The sequence below is a fragment of the Myotis davidii genome, unplaced genomic scaffold (genome assembly GCF_000327345.1).
Source record: "Myotis davidii unplaced genomic scaffold, ASM32734v1 scaffold133, whole genome shotgun sequence".
In the NCBI taxonomy this organism is placed as follows: Eukaryota; Metazoa; Chordata; class Mammalia; order Chiroptera; family Vespertilionidae; genus Myotis; species Myotis davidii.
The window spans coordinates 46,795-66,878 of NW_006284732.1; the positions used below are offsets into that span (position 1 = coordinate 46,795).

The 20,084-nt window shown below is 39.5% G+C and overlaps 1 protein-coding gene across 1 annotated transcript in view; it reads right to left on the minus strand.

The window, feature by feature from the left end:
- The window catches only part of TM9SF2 (transmembrane 9 superfamily member 2), a 56,056-nt gene extending 39,918 nt beyond the window's left edge, over positions 1-16,138 (minus strand). Inside the window, exons 1-4 of the mRNA XM_015557482.1 lie at positions 16,106-16,138; positions 15,316-15,383; positions 13,010-13,103; positions 4,248-4,375 (exon numbers count right to left, since the gene is read on the minus strand). Of these exons, the coding sequence (XP_015412968.1) occupies positions 4,248-4,375; positions 13,010-13,103; positions 15,316-15,383; positions 16,106-16,138 (323 nt within the window). The remainder of the gene's footprint in view (positions 1-4,247; positions 4,376-13,009; positions 13,104-15,315; positions 15,384-16,105) is intronic.
- Positions 16,139-20,084: the final 3,946 nt, after the last annotated feature.

The following is a 20,084-nucleotide window of genomic DNA, read 5'->3' on the forward strand; positions in this document are numbered from 1 at the left end:
TGCCCCATCTCCCCCGGTCGCAGATGGCAGGCCCGGATCCTGAGCTGAGTCAGGTGGCTGCTCAGATAGTGCTGCTGCCCGCCCCGCCCCACACATGACAGGCCCAGATCCCAGGCTAGGGCAGACAGTGGCTGGGGATCTCACTGCCGCCTGCCCCACCCCACACATGGCAGGCCAGGATCTTGCACTGGGGCAGCCAGCAGCTAGGGATCGCGCTGCCACCAGCCCCAGGATTTGCCTGCAGTATGCAAATTAGCCACCATCTTTGTTGGTGTTTAATTTGCATATCACGCTGATTAGCCCATGGGAGGCATAGCGAAGGTATGGTCAATTACCATCTTTGTCTATTATTAGATAGGACTAGAGGCCTGGTGCATGACATTTGGGTAATGGGGTGGGGGTCCCCTTAGCCCAGCCTGTGCCCTCTTAAATAGTCTGGGACCCCAAGGGTTCCTTAGTGCTGCCACAGAGGTGAGAGAGGTTCCTGCCACCGCCGCTGCGCTTGCCAGCATGAGCCCGGATTCTGGCTGAGCAGCACTCCCGCTGTGGGAGCGCACTGACCATCAGGGGGCAGCTCCTGCGTTGAGCATCTGTCCCCTGGTGGTCAGTGTGCATCATAGCGACCAGTTGTTCCACTTCAGTTGATTTACATATTAGCCTTTTATTACATAGGATTTTTCTGTACTGTTTATAAACATGTATTTATAGCTTTATAATTTAGAAAATGATTATGCTCTTCCCAAAATGTCTCAGTGCAAAGGTCAACAAGATGCACTGCATTCACAATAAAATTCCTTAATAGAACACTGTACTTTTTTAAGTCTTTCAGATTTTAAAGGCTCATGCTTTTTTATCTCTTTCAATTCTGTAATCTATGCTCAAAATCAAATTACAAACTTTCTGAAGTAAGTCAAGGACAGAAATATACTCAACCTATAGTTCAAATAAATTCATCAAAGTGAATTAACATTTCCAAGTATGTAATGAACTGATTTAAGGACTAAAGCCCACTGCCTAAATTGTGATATGGATTAGATTTTTTTGTTAATAGATTCAGACTTGAAATCATAAACTTTTCAGATACAGCTACAAAATCATTATTCATCAATGATTAATTCATCAACAAAACCAGTGGGGTTTTTTTCCAGGCAGAATAGTTTAACTTTGCAACTGATACATCTATCACAAATTGTTTAATAAACTGTACTACAAATGTTTTCTAACTTTGTAAACTATTTTAAGTTATTTATTCTTCTTGTTATTAAGCATCCTGGCATCAAAACAGTTATCTATGTTAACTGCATCATAAATTAGTTAAAAATATTTCTAAGTACATTACTGAGGAAGTTCCTGAAGAGCTGCTTCTATTAACTTTAGGAGCAAGACTCTATCTAGACAGTATTCTAAGAACAGAGGATAGAAGAAATAGCTAAAAATCACCTTAAGAGTCATTCTTTCATTTGATCAATAAATGAGCAGCTTTGGAGAAAATAGAGGTGAATGGGGCTAACACATAAACGTTAAGAACTGAGCCTTAAATAGGATTTTGAATGTTGTAAAGAACAGTTTGAAGCAAAGAGAAAACACTAGGGAAATTTCAATTACTTATGAATGAATAAACAAATGTACTCCAAGTTGCATTAATTCAGCAATTGTCTCACCTTAGCTTAGAGGAAAAAAGCTCTTGGCTTACCAGAGACCAAAGAAATGAGACAGAGGAGACTTTCAAGTTCCTGTTTACACTAAGGTTCAGATAAGAATGAATCTGACACAAGTACAATGTGCAAATTTCCTTCCTTCTAACAGAATCCTCCTAATCACAGACTAGTACATGAATAGACATGTGACCCAAGGTTGCCCCTCCCTATGATGTTTTTGTTCTATGTATATGAAAGGGAAGATGGAAAAGAACTGGGAGGGCAAGAGGGAATGAGTGGCTCCAACGAAATTATTTGGGCCACAGGATCTGATCATGTCCAAACTGAGGTCAATGGTTCCTAACCTCCCTGGGTGTAGACCAGTGATGGCGAACCTATGACACGTGTGTCAGAGGTGACAAGCGAACTCATTTTTTTGGTTGATTTTTCTTTGTTAAATGGCATTTAAATATATAAAATAAATATCAAAAATATAAGTCTTTGTTTTACTATGGTTGCAAATATCAAAAAAATTTCATAATGTGACATGGCACCAGAGATAAGTTAGGGTTTTTCAAAATGCTGACACGCCGAGCTCAAAAGGTTCGCCATCACTGGTGTAGACAAATGGGTCAATCTGAGATACTGATAGGACAAACATTCAAGAGGAAGTGCATGAAGATAGCCATCGTGTTCACCACCTCCACCACATTATACTTTAAAAAAATACATGTTTTTATTGATTTCAGAGAGGAGGGGGAGAGGGAGAGAGCGATAGAAACATCAGTGATGAGAGAGAATCATTGATCAGCTGCCTCTAGCAGGCCCCACACTGGGGATTGAGCCCACAACCTAGGCATGTGCCCTGACCAGGAATTGAACTGCAACCTACTGGTTCATAGGTCGATGCTCAACCACTGAGCCACGCTGGCAGGGCTATCCTTTTTAGAAGAGGCAAAACATGTAAACCATGAACACACATATAATAATATAGACATCTGTTGGCAAACTAGAACAGGGGTGGGGAATGTCCGACTCTCTGGCCATATAAGGCCTGCAAAATCATTTGGTCTGGCCCTGCCAAGGCATTAGGGGTGAGTTAATTAAATGCTTGACCAAATAAAAGCAGGCTAATTTTTAAGTTGTTAATTTTGTATGGGCCGAGAATGATGTTATAAATATTCAAACGGCCCTTGGCAGAAAAATGGTTCCCCAATCCTGATCTAGAAGAATAACAATAGTTATACTTAAAATTAGATTTTGATAGTTTGATAAGTAAATACTACTTTAGAAGCAGAAAAGCTTTTTAAATGCTTTTTTATTACAAAACAAACTGGTAAAAACCTTGTTAATGTTTATAAAATAAAAAACAGGTTACATAATTAGAAGTATTTTATTTGAAGTAGATGTTATTTATCAAACATCAAACAAAAGTTAAATTTTGTTTCTCAATGGTCTTTTTCATGCTGTACAAGCATAAAATAACAGTATTTTCCTAGAAGACTGACCAGGGTACTTTCCCCAAAGCATAAAGATGTTCCTATTAACTATCTATAATAATAAAAGCATAATATGCTAATTGGACTGGACAACCGAACGACCTTCCAACGTCATTCTGGACGAAGCTGCAGCAGTAGGGGCCAAGGCAGAGGCAGTTAGGGGCGATCAGGCAGGTAGGCAGAGTGGTTAGGGGTGATCAGGCAGGCAGGCAAGTGGTTAGGAGCGATCAGACAGGCAGGCAGACAAGTGGTCAGGGGCGATAGGGCAGGCAGGTGAGTGGTTAGGGACAATCAGGCGAGTGGTTAGGGGCAGGCAGACAGGCAGAGGGGTTAGGGGAGATCAGGCAGGCAGGTGAGCAGTTAGGGGCGATCAGGCAGGCAGGTGAGTGGTTAGGGGTGATCAGGCAGGCAGGTGAATGGTTAGGGGCGATCAGGCAGTCAGGCAGGCACTTAGGAGCCAGTGCTCCCGGATTGTGAGAGGGATGTCCAACCGCAGGTTTAGACCCGATGCGGGATCGAGCCTAAACCAGTAGTCAGGCATCCCCCAAGGGTCCCAGATTGAGAGAGGGTGCAGGCCGGGCTAAAGGTCCCCTCTACCCCGTGCACGATTTTTATGCACCAGGCCTCTAGTCTATAATCATAAAAGCATAATGTACTAATTAGACCAGATGTCCTTCCAGACAACCTTCTGGATGACCTTCCAGATGAAGCTGGGGCAGCAAGGGATGCCTGGGTCCCGGGTGCCAGAGGGAAGCCCAGGTCCCGGGTGCCAGAGGGAAGCTGGTGTCTGCAGCCGGGGGAAGGAAGGCCTACTCTTGCATGAATTTCGTGCATCAGGCCTCTAGTACATGAATAAAAGAAGTGCTCTATGTACCAAAACAAGTACTAGATATAAAAGTGATCTAAGCACAAAAGGTAATACACTAAGCTATCAACCTCAGCAATCCTCTTGCAAGAAGAAGTCACTACTTCATGTTAATACTAATAATAAAAAAAGGAAATAAATTAATTTGCTGTATTTTATAGAGTCAATAAAGTAATTTACACATTCAGTGAAACAAATTCATCTTGAAAAGGAAAAAGTCAAAAGTCCAAAATCTCCATGTCTTACCAGTGATGTTGATAATTCAGTAGCATGCTTTTTTTCAAGAATTCTAACTTTTGTTTGTCTTCAGCTTTCTCTGTATGGTATGTTTTTGTACAAACAAGCTTACAGGTCTCCTTCTTATTAAATGTAAACTGTATTAAAATAAAATGGAAAGCAAATTAAGTAAAAATAGCCAGATCCTTCACACCTATATCATAAAGTACTAGTCTCATTAGTTAAGTGCATTAATATATTTATAACAAACATTTTAAAATTTGTCATAGCTCAATCAGATTTAAAGTCACTCTTATTGTTTTTCCAAAACTTATCATCTAACCAATTTCACTCCAATAAATTCAATTAACATTTTTTAAAAATTAGAAAAAATAAGCCCAGCTGGCATGCCTCAATGGTTGACTGTCGACCTATGAACCAGGAGGTCATGGTTTGATTCCCATGCCTAGTTGTGGGCTCAATCTCCAGTGTGGGACGTGCAGGAGGCAACCAATCAATGATTCTCTCATCACTGATGTTTCTCTCTCTCCCCCCCTCTTTTCCTCTTTATTTTGGTAAGTAACAGTTTTTATTTTTATTTTTGATCATTTCAATCAATCCACCTTTTAAATATAAACAAGTCCTAGAAGGCAAAAAACAAACAAACAAAATGAAACAAACAAAAAAAAACTACATGTAGAAGAAACTGAACATCAGTCTCTCCAGAGTAATGTCTCCTGACAATGTTTTTGGAAATTACGGATTTGCAGGCTTTCTAGTAACAAGCAGACAAGTGTTTATGTCCCTATATTCATTTAATGGATGTTTGTTACCCCCCTTGTAGCTAGGTAATGGAGATTCAGCAGTGAATAGCATGGACTGTGATGTTACAAGTTACATTTGGATGTCTAAAATCAGGGTAAACATGATTTTTTTATCACATTTGAAATTGTCAACTTTCAGGACAATAATAAAACTGAAACAAATAGTAAGGTTGAAAAAATCGATAATTTTTTAAACCAAAGTTTAAAAACTAAAGATTCCTCCAATTCGGGGGTCTAGAATTTTTTTCATGTGTGTAAAAATAATGACATTCACAACCCATTATAAAATGTAGGTTTATTTTATCAAGACATTATTTATGTCTTAATTTAAAAAAAAAATACTTCCTGGTAGTCTAAGGCTGTAATTTATCAAATTACATATATATAGCCCCTAATTGTGTACCTTTTAATAAATTTGACTTCAAAAACACCTGCACATGTGTCACTTCTAAGTAGTCCATCCTTTTGTACATCATTTATTAAAATGCCTAAACCAGTTTCTGTGCATCCGCTGACAAATAAATGTTCCAAATGTGGCCCACTGCTGCCACCTGTCAGCCAAGAGTTTCGCTCTGGACGTATTGCCATTTCTGTAAGTACAGCAATATTTATGCAATTATTTAATATTTTTAACATTATATAAACCTTTAGTTTCTTTTTAAAGGGTGGAGGTTTAAAAACAACTAAAGGATTAGAGAAATAGGTATCATACTTAAATTAAGCAGAAATAGACATGTTACATGAAAAGTGGCAAATCTTACACCTCAATCCAATGTCACTGGATTTAGGCAAGTCAATTGTGTGTTCAATTGTGAAAGAAAACAGCACACCTGAAAATGACATTTAATCATAATAATAAACACTTATTACCTCATGTAATCCAACAATTCTAAAATGAAGTCTCCTTACTGAATCCTCATCATCCTGATCCATCAACATGGAGAGCCCGAAAGCTCAGTCATTGGGATTCTTCTCTTCACTATCAATACCTACTCTCTTGGAAATTTTATCAAGACCTGTTTTTGTTTTTTTTTTAATATATTTTATTGATTTTTTTACAGAGAGGAAGGGAGAGAGATAGAGTTAGAAACATCGATGAGAGAGAAACATCCATCAGCTGCCTCCTGCACATCTCCTATTGGGGATGTGCCCGCAACCCAGGTACATGCCCTTGACCAGAATCGAACCTGGGACCTTTCAGTCCGCAGGCCGACGCTCTATCCACTGAGCCAAACCGGTTTCGGCAAGTCCTGGTTTTAAATACCATCTATATACTGATGATTTTCAAATATATGTACTATCCTGAACCCCCTCCTCCAAAATCCAGACACATATATTCAACTGTCAACATCCCTACTTACCATGTCCAAAACTAACTCTTCCTCATTCCCCCCAAACCTGCTCTTTCCACAGACATTCCCATCCATACCCAACATCACATCCGTCAGCAAATTCTGAGGGCCTAACCTTCAAAACATAGCCAGTTTCTGAGATTCTCATCACCATATAACCCTTCTCCCTGTACCTCCATAGTCTGAGTCATTATCAGGTCATATATATCTTAATGACTGCAAGAGTTCTAAGGGGTCTCTTGGCTTCTTCTCTCCCCTCCCACGGTCCATTCTCAGCACAGCAACCCTAGCGATCTCGTTGAATCTAGGCTGACTCAAAACTCTCCAATGCTAACCAGCTCACTCAGATGTAGAGCCAAAGTCTTTACAGTGGCCTATCAGTCACTATATAATGTGGTCCTGTTACTTGTTGGCTGTCATATCCTATTCTCTATCTTGCTCACCTGCTCGAGTTGCACCAACTTTTTTCTGTGCCTTGAATACACCAGGCAAGCACACATCTTGGGACCACTTCATTTGCTCCTCTCTTTAGCTAAAACATCTTCCCGTCAGATATTCACATGGCTCACTACCCTACTTGCCTCAGGTCTTTTAATCAAATGTCATCTTCTTAGTGAGACTTTCCCTGTCCTGTTTAAAATTACAAATTCTCGAACTATCTTCTCTGATTTGTTTTCAATAGCTTATACATGAACAATTTATACACTACATGTTATTATATATTTTAGTAATCATTTTGTTTGCTCCTTTTCACCATCAAAATATAAGATCCACCAGGACAGAGATTTTCGTCTTGTTCATTGCAATATCCCACACCTACCACAGTGCCTGGCACATGAAAGGCATTCAACAGGTATGTTAACTAGTGAACAAGTGAATATGAATAGTGAGACTTGTGAGTTTATGATCCTATGAAGTGTGGCTCCAGCTTCACATAACATACACAATGTCATATACTGCTGTTTTTCTGACCTCCACTAAAATCACAGGTAAAAAATGGCAAACAGATTTTGTTGCTGTTCGTTAACATTTCTTTTACTGTAGATTTAATGTAAAGCTAAATTCTTGGAAAAGAAAGGACAAAGAATCAATACTGAAATCAATACTGAAAAATATAGTTCAATACATTTATGGCTGGCTTGAAAAAAACTGATCTCTTGCCTGGCCGGTGTGGCTCAGTGGTTGAGCATTAACCCATGAACCAAGAGGTTCCCGGTTTGATTCCTGTTCAGGGCACATGCCTAGGTTGAGGTCTCAATCCCCAGTAAGGGTCATGCAGGAGATAGCCGATCAATGATTCAATCTCATCATTGATGTTTCTATCTCTTTCTCCCTTCCTCTCTGAAATCAATAAAAATATATATTTTTTAAAAAAAACTACACTTAAAAGAAAATCTGATCTCTTAGCACTAGGCCTAAAAGAAGGGCCTTTTGCATGAGCAAGGCATGGTCTTTACACATTAAATAAATATGCCCTGAGGGGAATCCTACTAAGGAAGTAATGGGGGGGCGGGGTGAGAAGGGAGAGTCTTCCCCAAAGGGATAAAGCTTCTCCATGGGTTTGAATATTTTGCTGCTCTTCCCTGTTTACTGCTGGTAAGGGCTCTTTACTACTAGAGACTCTTGCTGTCACCTAAGTTCACTGAAGGTGTTACTAATGTTCTTTCCCCTTCCCATCATTTCTGAAGGCCAAGAGATAAACAGAAAGCTAGGTCTGAGAGACCATAGGAGTATTTTAAGTTCACTGCACAATTTTGTTTTGTTTTGTTAATCCACACCCAAGGATATTTTTTCATTGATTTTTAGAGAGAGTGGGAAGGGGAGAGACACAGAGAGAAGCACTGATGTGCAGCTGCCTCTCGAATATACCTCGACCAGGGCCGGGGATAAAGCCTGCAACAGAGGCACATGCCCTTGATCAGAATTGAACCTGAGACACTTCAGTCCTCGGGCTGACTCTATCTACTGAGCCAAACCTGCCAGGGCTCATTGCACAATTTAATAAATATGCCTGAAAATTACCTATGCTACAAAAAGGAATGTAATAACTCCTAAAGTAATCTTTTAAAATATCACCTTGGGGAGATATTACACAATTAAGATGCTTGCCTTACTCAACACAACTCATGTCCACGCACTTTGAGCTCCTCCTTTCCCAATGACTTCATCCCATTAGACCTTCAAATCTACTGTTTTTTAAAAATTTTTAAATTACTGGCATCTTTAGGGTAGAAAAATCTCCAATTAGATTATTTTAAGAGGATAGACTAATGGTTGAAACTATAAAAAACTTGTGAATTAAGCGTGCATAATTATGTGTCTTTTCTCCCAGAGCTTCAGGTATAGGTAGAGAGCTTAAAGGGAGTGAGAGGGCTAGTGGGACTAATCAAGGCTTGGGGATTTGCTGGACAGAGAGATGCTCAGGTAATGAAGTGCCAAGGGAGACAGATGAGGGTGCTTAGTGAGAAAGTAGGGAAGGCAGCTAACCATTGGGTATAAGCCATAGAAGAGAAGAATATGAAGCCAAGAGATGGAGCTGTCAGGAGAATAAAACTTGGGGTCGAGCCATTAAAATGAGTGCTCAGCCTGATCGGGTGTGACTCAGTGGTTGAGTGTCGACCCATGAACCAGTCAGTCACTAGTTTGATTCCTGATCAGGTCACCTGCCTGGGTTGCGAGCTTGGTCCCAGGCAGGGGGCATGTAAGAGGCAGCTGGTCAGTTTCTCTCTCATTGATGTTTCTATCTCCCTCTCCCTTCTCCTCTCTCTAAAAATCAGTGAGAACATATATATATTTTTAAATCTATCTACATAAAAGGCTAATATGCTAAGTGTCGAACCATCCGACCAGCTGCTAATGAAACGGAATTTTTGGACTAGAACACATGGTGTTCCCCTGGGCAGACTGATTCCTGGGCTCTTTGTCCAATGGAGTCAAAGAATGAATCCACGGACTGAAGGTGGTATAGCAAATGTGGAAATTTATTGAAGAACAAGTACAGACTCCCACGTGGAGAAAGGGAAAGAATCTCACAGCACAGACTCCCACGTGGGGAGAGGGCAAGAGTTCCAGAGTTCCTTTTTCCTACAGCTTATAAAGGCTGTCGATCTTTGTGCCTTGATATCCCCTCTGATTGGTCACTATTCCCTTAGACTGGTTACTATAGAACTCCTGAGCTCAAAGGTGTACTTCACATGGGACATGTGAGGTTTTCCTCCCCTCCTTCCTTATTGTTTTCTTATTCCTTTCGGGCTTTCTTCTCCTTTTGGATGAGGGGCCTCCTTCCCTTTATTTTGTAAATATAGACCTGCTATTTCCAGCTCCCTCATTCTATGGAAATGCACCTGTTGCAGCTTTTTAGCTTCCCTATTCTATGGAAATATACCTTCTGCCGCTCTGCAGCCCTGTGCTTTTTCCATGGTCCCCTTAATTTCTAAAATTTCCTAAACCTGTCTTTTTCACCCCCCAAAATTCCTGTTTCACTGTGACACGCACTGACCACCAGGGGGCAGACGCTCAATGCAGGAGCTGCCATGATACGCACTGGCCATTTACAGTGAAACAGCACTGCGGACCTAGAGTCCACAAAGAAGCACTCGGCTTCCCCTAAGTGGGACACAGGCTCCGCCACCATCCCGGAGCAACAGCCCACCAAATCGCAGCCAACACTGCCAAGACCCCCATGTGCAAAATGGGGCCCACAGCCCAGCCCAGCCCAGAAACGGTGGCTGTGGGCGTCGGGTAATGATGGCATGTAGCAATGCCCAACTTCCTCTCCCTAGCGACTGGCCTCCTTACAGTTTCTTCAGCCCAGGAACACGGCTTGCTTTATAGCCAGGTGCAAACATTTCACACTGTAACCAAATGTCTGTGAAGCGTTTCCTCATCTCATTTGGTCCTCACAGAAATCCTGGAGTAGGTAGATAGGAGACTTGGTAGAATCCTATTTTCTTTTCATTAGCCAGAAAACGAAGATTTAGAAAGTTTAGAAACTTGACCCGACTGAAAAGAAGAAATGGTGGGCCTTGAAAATGACTTCAGGTTTTCTCACTGCGCAGAATATAGTCAAACACTGCTACAGTTAAATATTTTATCCTTTGTTCTCCCTGTGTGATCGACAGTAATAATCTGCTTCACGTTGATATTTACTGCTATGTTGCTGACGATTACCTTAAACAGAAGTTGGGGTGCTTCATTGGGCTGAAAAAAGCTTAGCTAAATCAGAAAGCAGGTCTAATTAAGCAAGTTTGTTCTGTATTTACAAAAGGCTAAGTTGACTCACTCATGCGCAATACATGGTGCCAATTGCACACGTGTGTTTCAATCTGTCATTGTCGATCGTGAATTTGGTTGACAATTCTATTATAGAGAAAGGGCAAATAGCGATATTAATATATTTCTTCTAATTAATTTTTTAATGTACATGAATACGTGAACTGGGTCACTAGTTAAATAAATAAAAAATAAAAGGAGTGCTCTATGTGAACTAAAGACCAAGATAGAGAGTTAAAGGAAAAATGCACTGTGCAGAATATGTTAAAACATATCTAACTTTATTTATATATGCTTGTAAGTGTGTGGAAAATGTCAGGAAAGATTAACCAAGAAACTGATGTGAAACTAGAAGGAAGAGACTTAGTCTTCATTTTATATTCTTCTGTACTATTGTTCTTATATAGTGATACATTATTATTACAAACTAGAGGCCCGGTGCACGAAATTCGTGCACTGGGGGGGGGGGGGGGCTCAGCCCAGCCTGCCCCTCTCACAGACTGGGAGCCCTCAGGGGATGTCCTACTGATGGCTTATGCCCGCGCCCCATGGGGAGCAGGCCTTAGCCACAGCTTGGCCTCCTTCTGCGGGAGGTGACCGGGCTGATGAGGGGAAGGCGCCAGCCCCATCACCCCGCTGCTGCTGCAACTGCTGCAGCCGCCAAGGTGTTTTCATCGACATGGACTCCAGTCCCTTCACCATGAAAAAATGACAACTTTCTTTAGGCATTTTCAAGATGTGTCTTTCATAGGATATGACATTTTTCTTTTTTTATCCTCACCTGAGGATATGTTTCCATTGATTCTTAGAGAGCTTGGGAGAGAGAGGGAAAGACAGAGAGAAACATCAACGTGAGGTACACTTTGATCAGTTGCCTCCTGCATGAGCCCTGACCTGGGCCCTGGCTAGGGAGGAGCCTGCAACCTAGGTACATGCCCTTGATCAGAATCAAACCCGACCCTGCGGTCTGCAGGCCGAGGCTCTATCCACTGAGCCAAACCGAGTAGGGCAGGATATGACATTTCTTAGCCCCTCCAGCAGCGGACCTTCGTTTTTTCCTCCAAGAGTGTGGCGGAAAAACCCTAGATCACCTTCTTGGATTCTTATTACCCAAGTTACCAAGAACACTGCGAGTGGTGGTGTACAGGGAGCTTAGCCAATGAGTGGTCAGAAAAGGTGTTTCCTCTGCAGCTCATGCGCAGAGGCCCCCCTGCATTGTGTCTGCTGGGCTGGGGGCGTGCCCTGAGCTGTGCGGCGGCCGCCGGGAGCACACCCCCAGCCCAGCAGCCCCGCATTGTGTCCCTAGCCCTCCTTCCCTCTGCGGCCGGGACACAGGACGCTGGCGTCCTGCCCCAGCTGCTATGGGTGCCGCCATCTTTGTGTTGGAGTGACAGTTAATTTGTATATTACCCTTTTATTAGATTAGACTAGCTTAATTTTTCTAAGAAAGAGAGACCATTATTTTTTGTGCAGCAAGAGAGCAGATGTAAAATGAACACAGGACTGAGCAATATAGAAGGATAATAGACTTAAAAGATACTAGATTTAAAGGATAGAATAATTTTGGGTGATGATGAGTACATATCTTGAAGAGAATATCTTATTGTGCGTAGATTGTTTTAACTGATGTCCTAAAAATATATCAAAGATGATCCAAATATACTTTCAATGGTCAAAACAGAAAGGCTAGCTTCCCAAAAACCCAAAGAAGGAGTCAAAGCCCTGCTATATTTGCTAATAGAGAAAGTCTATGGACACTGAGCCCAAAGAGGGGAAGGAGATATGGAACAGCTGAGGGCTACTTTTCATGACTGATGGCTGGGTTCCAGGTCCCTCTGTAAGGTGAGGCAGGGGTCTGAGCACTGTGCTTCAGGCTGCCACTTTATCATTATAATACTGGTTGTATGAGTGTTTTTTAAGATGAACTTATCCATGACATATCGTGAGAAGGGGAGGGATCCTTCTAAACTGTAACTTTAAGAAACTACGTACTTCTGCCCGGCTGGCAGAGGTTGTTGTTGAGCGTCAACCTATGAACCAGGAGGTCATGGTTCAATTTCCTGTCAGGGCACATGCCTGGGTTGCAGGCTCAAACTCTAGTGGGGGGCATGCAGGAGACAGCCGATCAATAACTATCTCTCATCATTGATGTTTCTATCTCTCTCTCTCCCTCTCCCTTCCTCTCTGAAATCAATAAAAAAAATATTTTTTTAAAAAACACAAGAAACTATTTCTGCATGCAAAAGAGAAATTAATTCCTCTTTAGCTACGTGAGCCAAGTTATCTCAACATTTTCTGTAAGGGAAAAATTTCAATTAAATAACATATAACATTAAATACAAACCTTATATGGTGAAGGTTCAATTCTTTCCCCAAATAACACCTGACCAAGATTTTCAGATGGACGTTTTCCTTCAGATGCTTGACAAAAATCAAACCTGGGGGAAAGAATATTTAAGTTTTTAAACACAAAAGGAAACAGTGAAATAAAGATTAGGGGCTGATCATTGTAGCATTCTAATAGATGAGTAAGAAATATATTCATACTCCAAGTTCCATGTACCACATCACCCCAAAACAAAACAAAAAAAGCCCAACACCTAAAAATTATACCTTAGAATGCTTTGGTTTTTAAATATTTACACTGAGATGTAAATTATAAAATTTTTATAACACATTGTATTTTTTTCATTCCAATGATAAAGTGATTTATTATATCCTTATTCTTCAAGTGAATTTTACATAATTTATCTCCTTTTGTTTTAACTTTCTAATCTAAATCTTTACTTAATAATGACATTTCCGGAAGATGAGTCAATTTTCCTTGGGTTTCTGCCTCATCCTGATATACTGGCCAACATATTCCAAATCTGAGAAGCATGACTGGAGAGACCCTATGGGAATGGAGTCAGCTGTAAGCTTCTCTCTGTGTTGTAATTCCTTTGTATTACTAACCAGATTTTAATAAAGTTTTATTTAAACATTACAGCCTACTTTCAACTTTGCTATTAAAAAACTAAGAGACAGCCCTGACCAGTTTGATTCCAGTCAAGGGCATGTACCTCGATTGCAGGCTCCATCCCAGGCCCCCGTCGTGCTGTGTGTAGGAGGCAACCAATTGATGTGTCTCTCTTACATTGATGTTACTGTCTCTCCACTTTCCTTCCACTCTCTCTAAAAAATCAATGGAAAAATATCCTCAGGTGAGGATTAACAAAAAACCAAACAAACAGAAAACAACAACAAAAAAAACAACTAAGAGACAATTCTGTGTTCACACTGGAATGATATGGAAGTACTTAAGATTAGCACAGCGATGGCTACAAATCAGTTAGATTCCTAAGAGGAAGATGAATCTCAGGTGATAAAAAAACTGGGACTGGGAAAGCCCAAAATGAAGACTCTCCATCTACTAGATTAAGAGATCCATTGAGTTTTCCCAAAAACATTCACAAAGATTTAACGAGAGATGTTTGTTTATATAATAAATAGAAAAAGCATTCAATTTTCCAATAGTTTACTATAAATTATGGTTCATCTATTCATGAATGTTGTACTCTCTTCTCATACATATTTAAGAACATGAATTCTTATAGGATACTCTTACTTTTTTGTGTGTGAATTTTTTCCTAAACGCATTTTTTTCCTCCAAAAACTCTTAGATACCAGAGAAATTTAGAAGCCAACTAAAATTTAAGAACTATGTTCTACACCAAATGGGGTATAAAGTGGTCAAATGCATAAAGGGTATTATGCAGCGTTTTAATAATATTAAAAAATGGAAATAACCAAATGTTCAGAAACAGAAAATTAGTGAAACAAATCATACATGGACACAAATCTCCACAAAGGAATAACGAACACCCACTAAAAATACTGAGGTAAGCCTAACCGGTTTGGTTCAGTGGATAGAGCGTTGGTCTGCGGACTGAAGGGTCCCAGGTTCGATCCCGGTCAAGGGCATGTACCTTGGTTGCGAACACATTCCCAGTAGGGGATATGCAGGAGGCAGCTGATTGTGATTGATGTTTCTCTGTCATCAATGTTTCTAACTCTCTATCCCTCTCCCTTCCTCTCTGTAAAAAAAATCAATAAAATATATTTTTTAAAAAATACTGAGGTAGTTGCGTATTAACACGAAAAGATGCCCAAAAAGATTCAGTGAGAAAACCAAGGTGCAAACAGGTATAATAGTATGAACCTATTTTGTTTAAAATGTATAAATGTGGTTATATAAGTTAGACTATGCAGAGGAAAAAATGTGGAGGAGCAGACATTAAAGTAAGTATTTCTGGGGACTGATTATGTGGCATATAGGATTTTGTTTAAAAATGGGAGGGGAGGCATTATTAAAAAACTTAGAACAAAATGGCTCCTTGCCCAGTCAGATGAAAAAGGAAATCCCTTGTTTTAGTTTCTGCTCCTATTGTATTGCAGTGACATAAAAAACACATTTTACATTTTAATAATAAAGACTACCCATTTAAAAATGTTTTCAGGCCCTATACATTTTTAAAAGCATGTAAATTTATAGACATCTGTTTATTTAACAATGTGTTTCCTATATCTGTGGAGAAAATAAAATTCTAAATGCACAAAATTCTGATGGGTCACATAAAATTTTATATAAAAAACAAGCTGAAAACTTACGCCGTATATTCATAAGGAAGAACAGATTCCACCGAGTCAAGCCTGTTCACGAATAGCTCTATGTCAGCCTGAAAATAAGGAAACACAGAATTAGAATATAAACAACTGGAAATCAAACTTAAGTCATGCTTAGAATTTAAAATGAATTTGACATATATAAAATGTGAAATTTCATTATATCAACCCACTGTAACAATTCTCTTATAAAACCATTCACTAAGTGGGACTTATATACATTTAAATTACACCAAAATAATTCTTAGAGGTGCAAATGTAGCCAATATTTTCCAAATGTCTTTTAAGTTCTAAAATTTTTTAAAAAATAAGCATTTAAACTAAATCATTCACCACATCAATATAGTTTTTTAAAAACCTGATTTGCAAACTCAGTATTTCATTCTGCAGCACAAAAAATATTTTTTGTTTTAAAACATTCTCATTGCAATCAAGACATGCTATCAAGTTGTTAAGAAATTTCTAGATCAGCTATACCAGAAATAGAATCCCATGCACTTGTGTAATAGTAAACAAACAGAAGATGGACAATGACAACATGGGCTAACTTTGGAGGGCTGCTTCGATCACTTTGAGAATGCTGAACTATGTGGTAGTAACAGCAAAGAAAATTACAAGATGAGATCAAGTTCAACAATGGGGGAGGGAAAGAAAAGCTGTATCAGTTTCCTAGGAAATATGGGCTAATTTAAAGCTACATATTCTTACCAAAGCTCCCAAAATTTCTCCAAAGTATATTTCAGGTTCTTTTTCCCATAGAACCCAAAACACATACCCACTCTCTTAGCATGAATTCATTGCTATACATGACAGAATTCTTTAGTTGAAAAAGCAAGTAAGCAATTGGTGTGCTAACCAAAAACAACTTAATAAGGAGTTATTTACTTGGGACAAGCTATTTTTATAGTTAGCCCGCTATGGCTGCCTCTGGAGTCCGTGATCATGAAGCTCCCTGCAATGGCATAAAGCCACATTTGTCATTTTAATCTCATTCACTCGTGTTGTCAGCCCATCCTCTATACTTGCTAACATCCTAAAGCAAGACAAGATGTTTGATGTACAACAAACAAACAATACATTGCCATGGGAAAAGCAGCAAAACGTAAGAGGCAAGAGTACAGACTCTGGAGCCAGTTTTGCCTGGTTTCAAATTCTACTTGTGCAACTTCGGTCAAGTTATTTAACAATGTGTTTCCTCATGGGTGCTTCAGTTTCCTTATTTACAAAATGGGGATAACAGTATTTACCTCATATGAGGTATTGATGAGTTAACATTTATAAAGTACAAAACAAATAAATAAAATAATTATGATATTCAGAATCGGGAATATCTAAACTACACTGCTTATCCACTAAAATGTTCATTCAATATTCATGTTGTAAGATGGAAGACATTAGTCTTTATATAGTACTGAAAATAGTGTCATAAGCAACTCCTAAATTTCTACTCAAATGAAATTACAATTCAATGGCAACACCATCTCAAACACACAAAGAAAATGTGTCTCTGCATAAAACAGTCAAGGCCTTCTCATTGGTCATTTTAGCTAAAAAAAAAAAAATTACAACATGCATGAATACACAAATATATTAACTGTTGTGAAGGCCAAATTCCAGTTGATGGCTTACTCTGAAAAAATAATGTTCACTAATTATAATTTTCACTGCTATGAAGATACATCAGAATCCAAATGCTCATACACACACACACACACACACACACACACACACACACACATACACACACACATTATGGACCCTTTTTTTGTTGTTCAGTGAACTAATCAAAACACCTTGGATATTCAGTTTATCATGACTATTTTTATAGCATTTTCATTCATTCTTTCTTTTTTAAATTGTAAAAATCTGAAAATTTAAGGATTATCATCTTCTTTAAAACATGCGAAGAAATGTAAATTAAAAGTAATAATATCTTTAACATAAAATAGAGCAATTTGCAACATTTGTAAATATACTACATCTACAATACTGTTTTAATTACTGATCCTTATAGTGAAACAAGAAAATTTGAAAAGTAGTAAGAATGTGATCCTTGCAATATGGCAATAGAGCAAATGTTAAAAACTGACAGGAAGGAGAAAGAAAATGAGACACTAGTGAGTTTATGTGGTTTCAATGAAAGGCAAAAGTATGCTATAGACATCATGACATTCATCCCTAAAAAATATAAATACAGCCTTGGCAGGGTGGGTCAGTTGGTTGGAGCATCTTCCCAAACACCAAATGGCTGCAGGTTCAATTCCTGGACAGGGCATTTACGAGAGGCAACCAATCGATGTTTCTCTCTCACATCAATGTCTGTCTCTCTCTCCTCCCTCCCTACTTTCCTCTCTCTCTAGAAATCAATTAAAAAGAAAACACATCCTCAAATGAGGATTAAAATATAAATGCACACACAGATAAAACAAATAGGGAAAAAATATAAACAGCTGTTAACTCTAGGGGCCTTGGTGGATATACAGGTCATTATACTATCCTTTCAGCATTTTTGAATTTTGAAAATTGTCACAATTAAGAGTTGGAAAAAGAAAAGGCTTTAAAGTTGAGAGCAGACTTTTAGTCTTATTGTCAAGCAACTAGTGGCCTGGTGCATGAAATTCATGCACATTAAAAGGGGATTAATTAGAGGAAATATTTTAATATTGCTATTTGCCCTTTCTCTATAATAGAAGTGTCAGAGATGAAAGAAAATTAGTAAAATGTATATGAAAATCTCCCTTCTGTCAGAGTCTGGGATGCACCACGGGACCCAGAGTCAAGTCCCTGCCCACCTGCACGTGCCTTGAAATTACGCAAGACCCAGTCCCAGCTGGCCCCACCTCCGTCAAGTCCCGCAGAGCGGAAGGCGCAGCCTCAGGTCCCCTGGCCCCAGGGAGGTGGCCTCTACTTGCCTTCGAAGAATTTATAATCCAGATGGGGAAACAAGGCATACACTCAAGAAAGTAAAAGTGACAAAGTTATTTATATGTTCTTAGGGGCACTCATGGAATCTCTACAGGATTTAATTTTCTTATCATTAAAATAGCAATGTACTATGAGAGGACAATATTTGATTAATTTTAAGGTCACTTTTCTCTCTAAACTTCTTTATTCCTCATCCAAAAGTTAATTAAGTGCCTCTCCTTCTGGAAATTTGCCTTAAATAGAGAGGGCCAACTCCAAAATATTACTGACATAACTTACAAGAGCCTTACAGGGTACTTAATTACTTCACTCCTGCTTTCAAAATGTCCCCAAAGGAGTTATTACAAGCATAAAAAGTTGTTACATTAAACATTTTAAGGAAGTTACAGATAAACCCTAAATCAAGACTGTAAATTCTAAAGAAATACTTAGAAAGACTGATTACATAATCAACCATAAAAACTTTTTAAAAGAAATAGTTTAATTTAGAGTTCTATGGTCTCCCTTCTAAATCAAACTTACCACACACACACACACACACACACACACACACACACACAAACACACTCATAGACAGACATCAACATGGTGATTACCAGAGGGTAAAGGGGGTGGGAGGAAGGAGAAGAGGGTATAAGGGAGTATAAATAGTGATAAAAGGAGACTTGGCTTGGGGTGGTGAACACACAATACAATAAATAGTTGATGTGTTTTTTAAATGTTTTAAACACCATCACATAGATACTAAGCTGATAAATAAAAATTTTAAAATATTGTGGAGACATGAAATCATTTAGCTAATGGCATTGGTAAAGCAAACTCATCTCTCTTGAAAGAACCCTGGTAATATTAAACAGAGCTATAAAATTGCTTCTAGCTTTGAACTAGTAATTTTATATTTGGGAATATGCAAGTAATTCCTGCTAAATACATTCTAGCAAAGCTATTTAGTTATTTATTATTATTATTTTTTATTATATTTTATTGATTTGTTTTTACAGAGAGGAAGGGAGAGGGATAGAGAGTTAGAAACATCGATGAGAGAGAAACATGGATCAGCTGCCTCCTGCACACCCCCTACTGAGGATGTGCCTGCAACCAAGGTACATGCCCTTGACTGGAATCGAACCTGGGACCTTTCAGTCCATAAGCCGATGCTCTATCCACTGAGCCAAACCAGTTAGGGCTCTAGCAAAGCTATTTAAATCTAAATGCCCTGCAAGCAAGAAATGGTTAAGCAAACCATAGTATAGTAATAGAATGAAATACTATCTATAGTAATAAAAGTGAAATATGCTAATTAGACCAGACGACCTTCAACCTTCTGGACAAAGCCAGGGCTGCGAGAGAAGCCCAGGTCCCTGGTGCTAGAGGGAAGCCAGTGCTGGCAGCCGGGGGAAGGAAGGCCTACCCTTGCACGAATTTCATGCATCAGTCCTCTAGTATCTATAATAAGGGTAATATGCTACTTAGACCGGATGTCTTCCAGACGTCATCCCAGACATCATTCCTGACAAAGCTGGGGTTGGGGGGAAGCCAGCCTGGGTCCTGGATGCCTGCGGGCCACCGGGGGAAACCAGCTCAGGTCCCAGGTGTCTGCTGATGGCTGGAGGAGGGAAGCCCGGGTCCCAGGTGCCGGAGGGTAGCCGGTGCCAGCAGCCACGGGAAGAAAGGTCTACTCTTGCATGAATTTTCATGCATCAGGCCTCTAGCCTATCTAATAATAGATAAACATGGTAATTGACTGCACCTTCGCTATGCCTCCCATTGGCTAATCAGCACAATATGCAAATTAACCACCAACAAAGATGGTGGTTAATTTGCATACT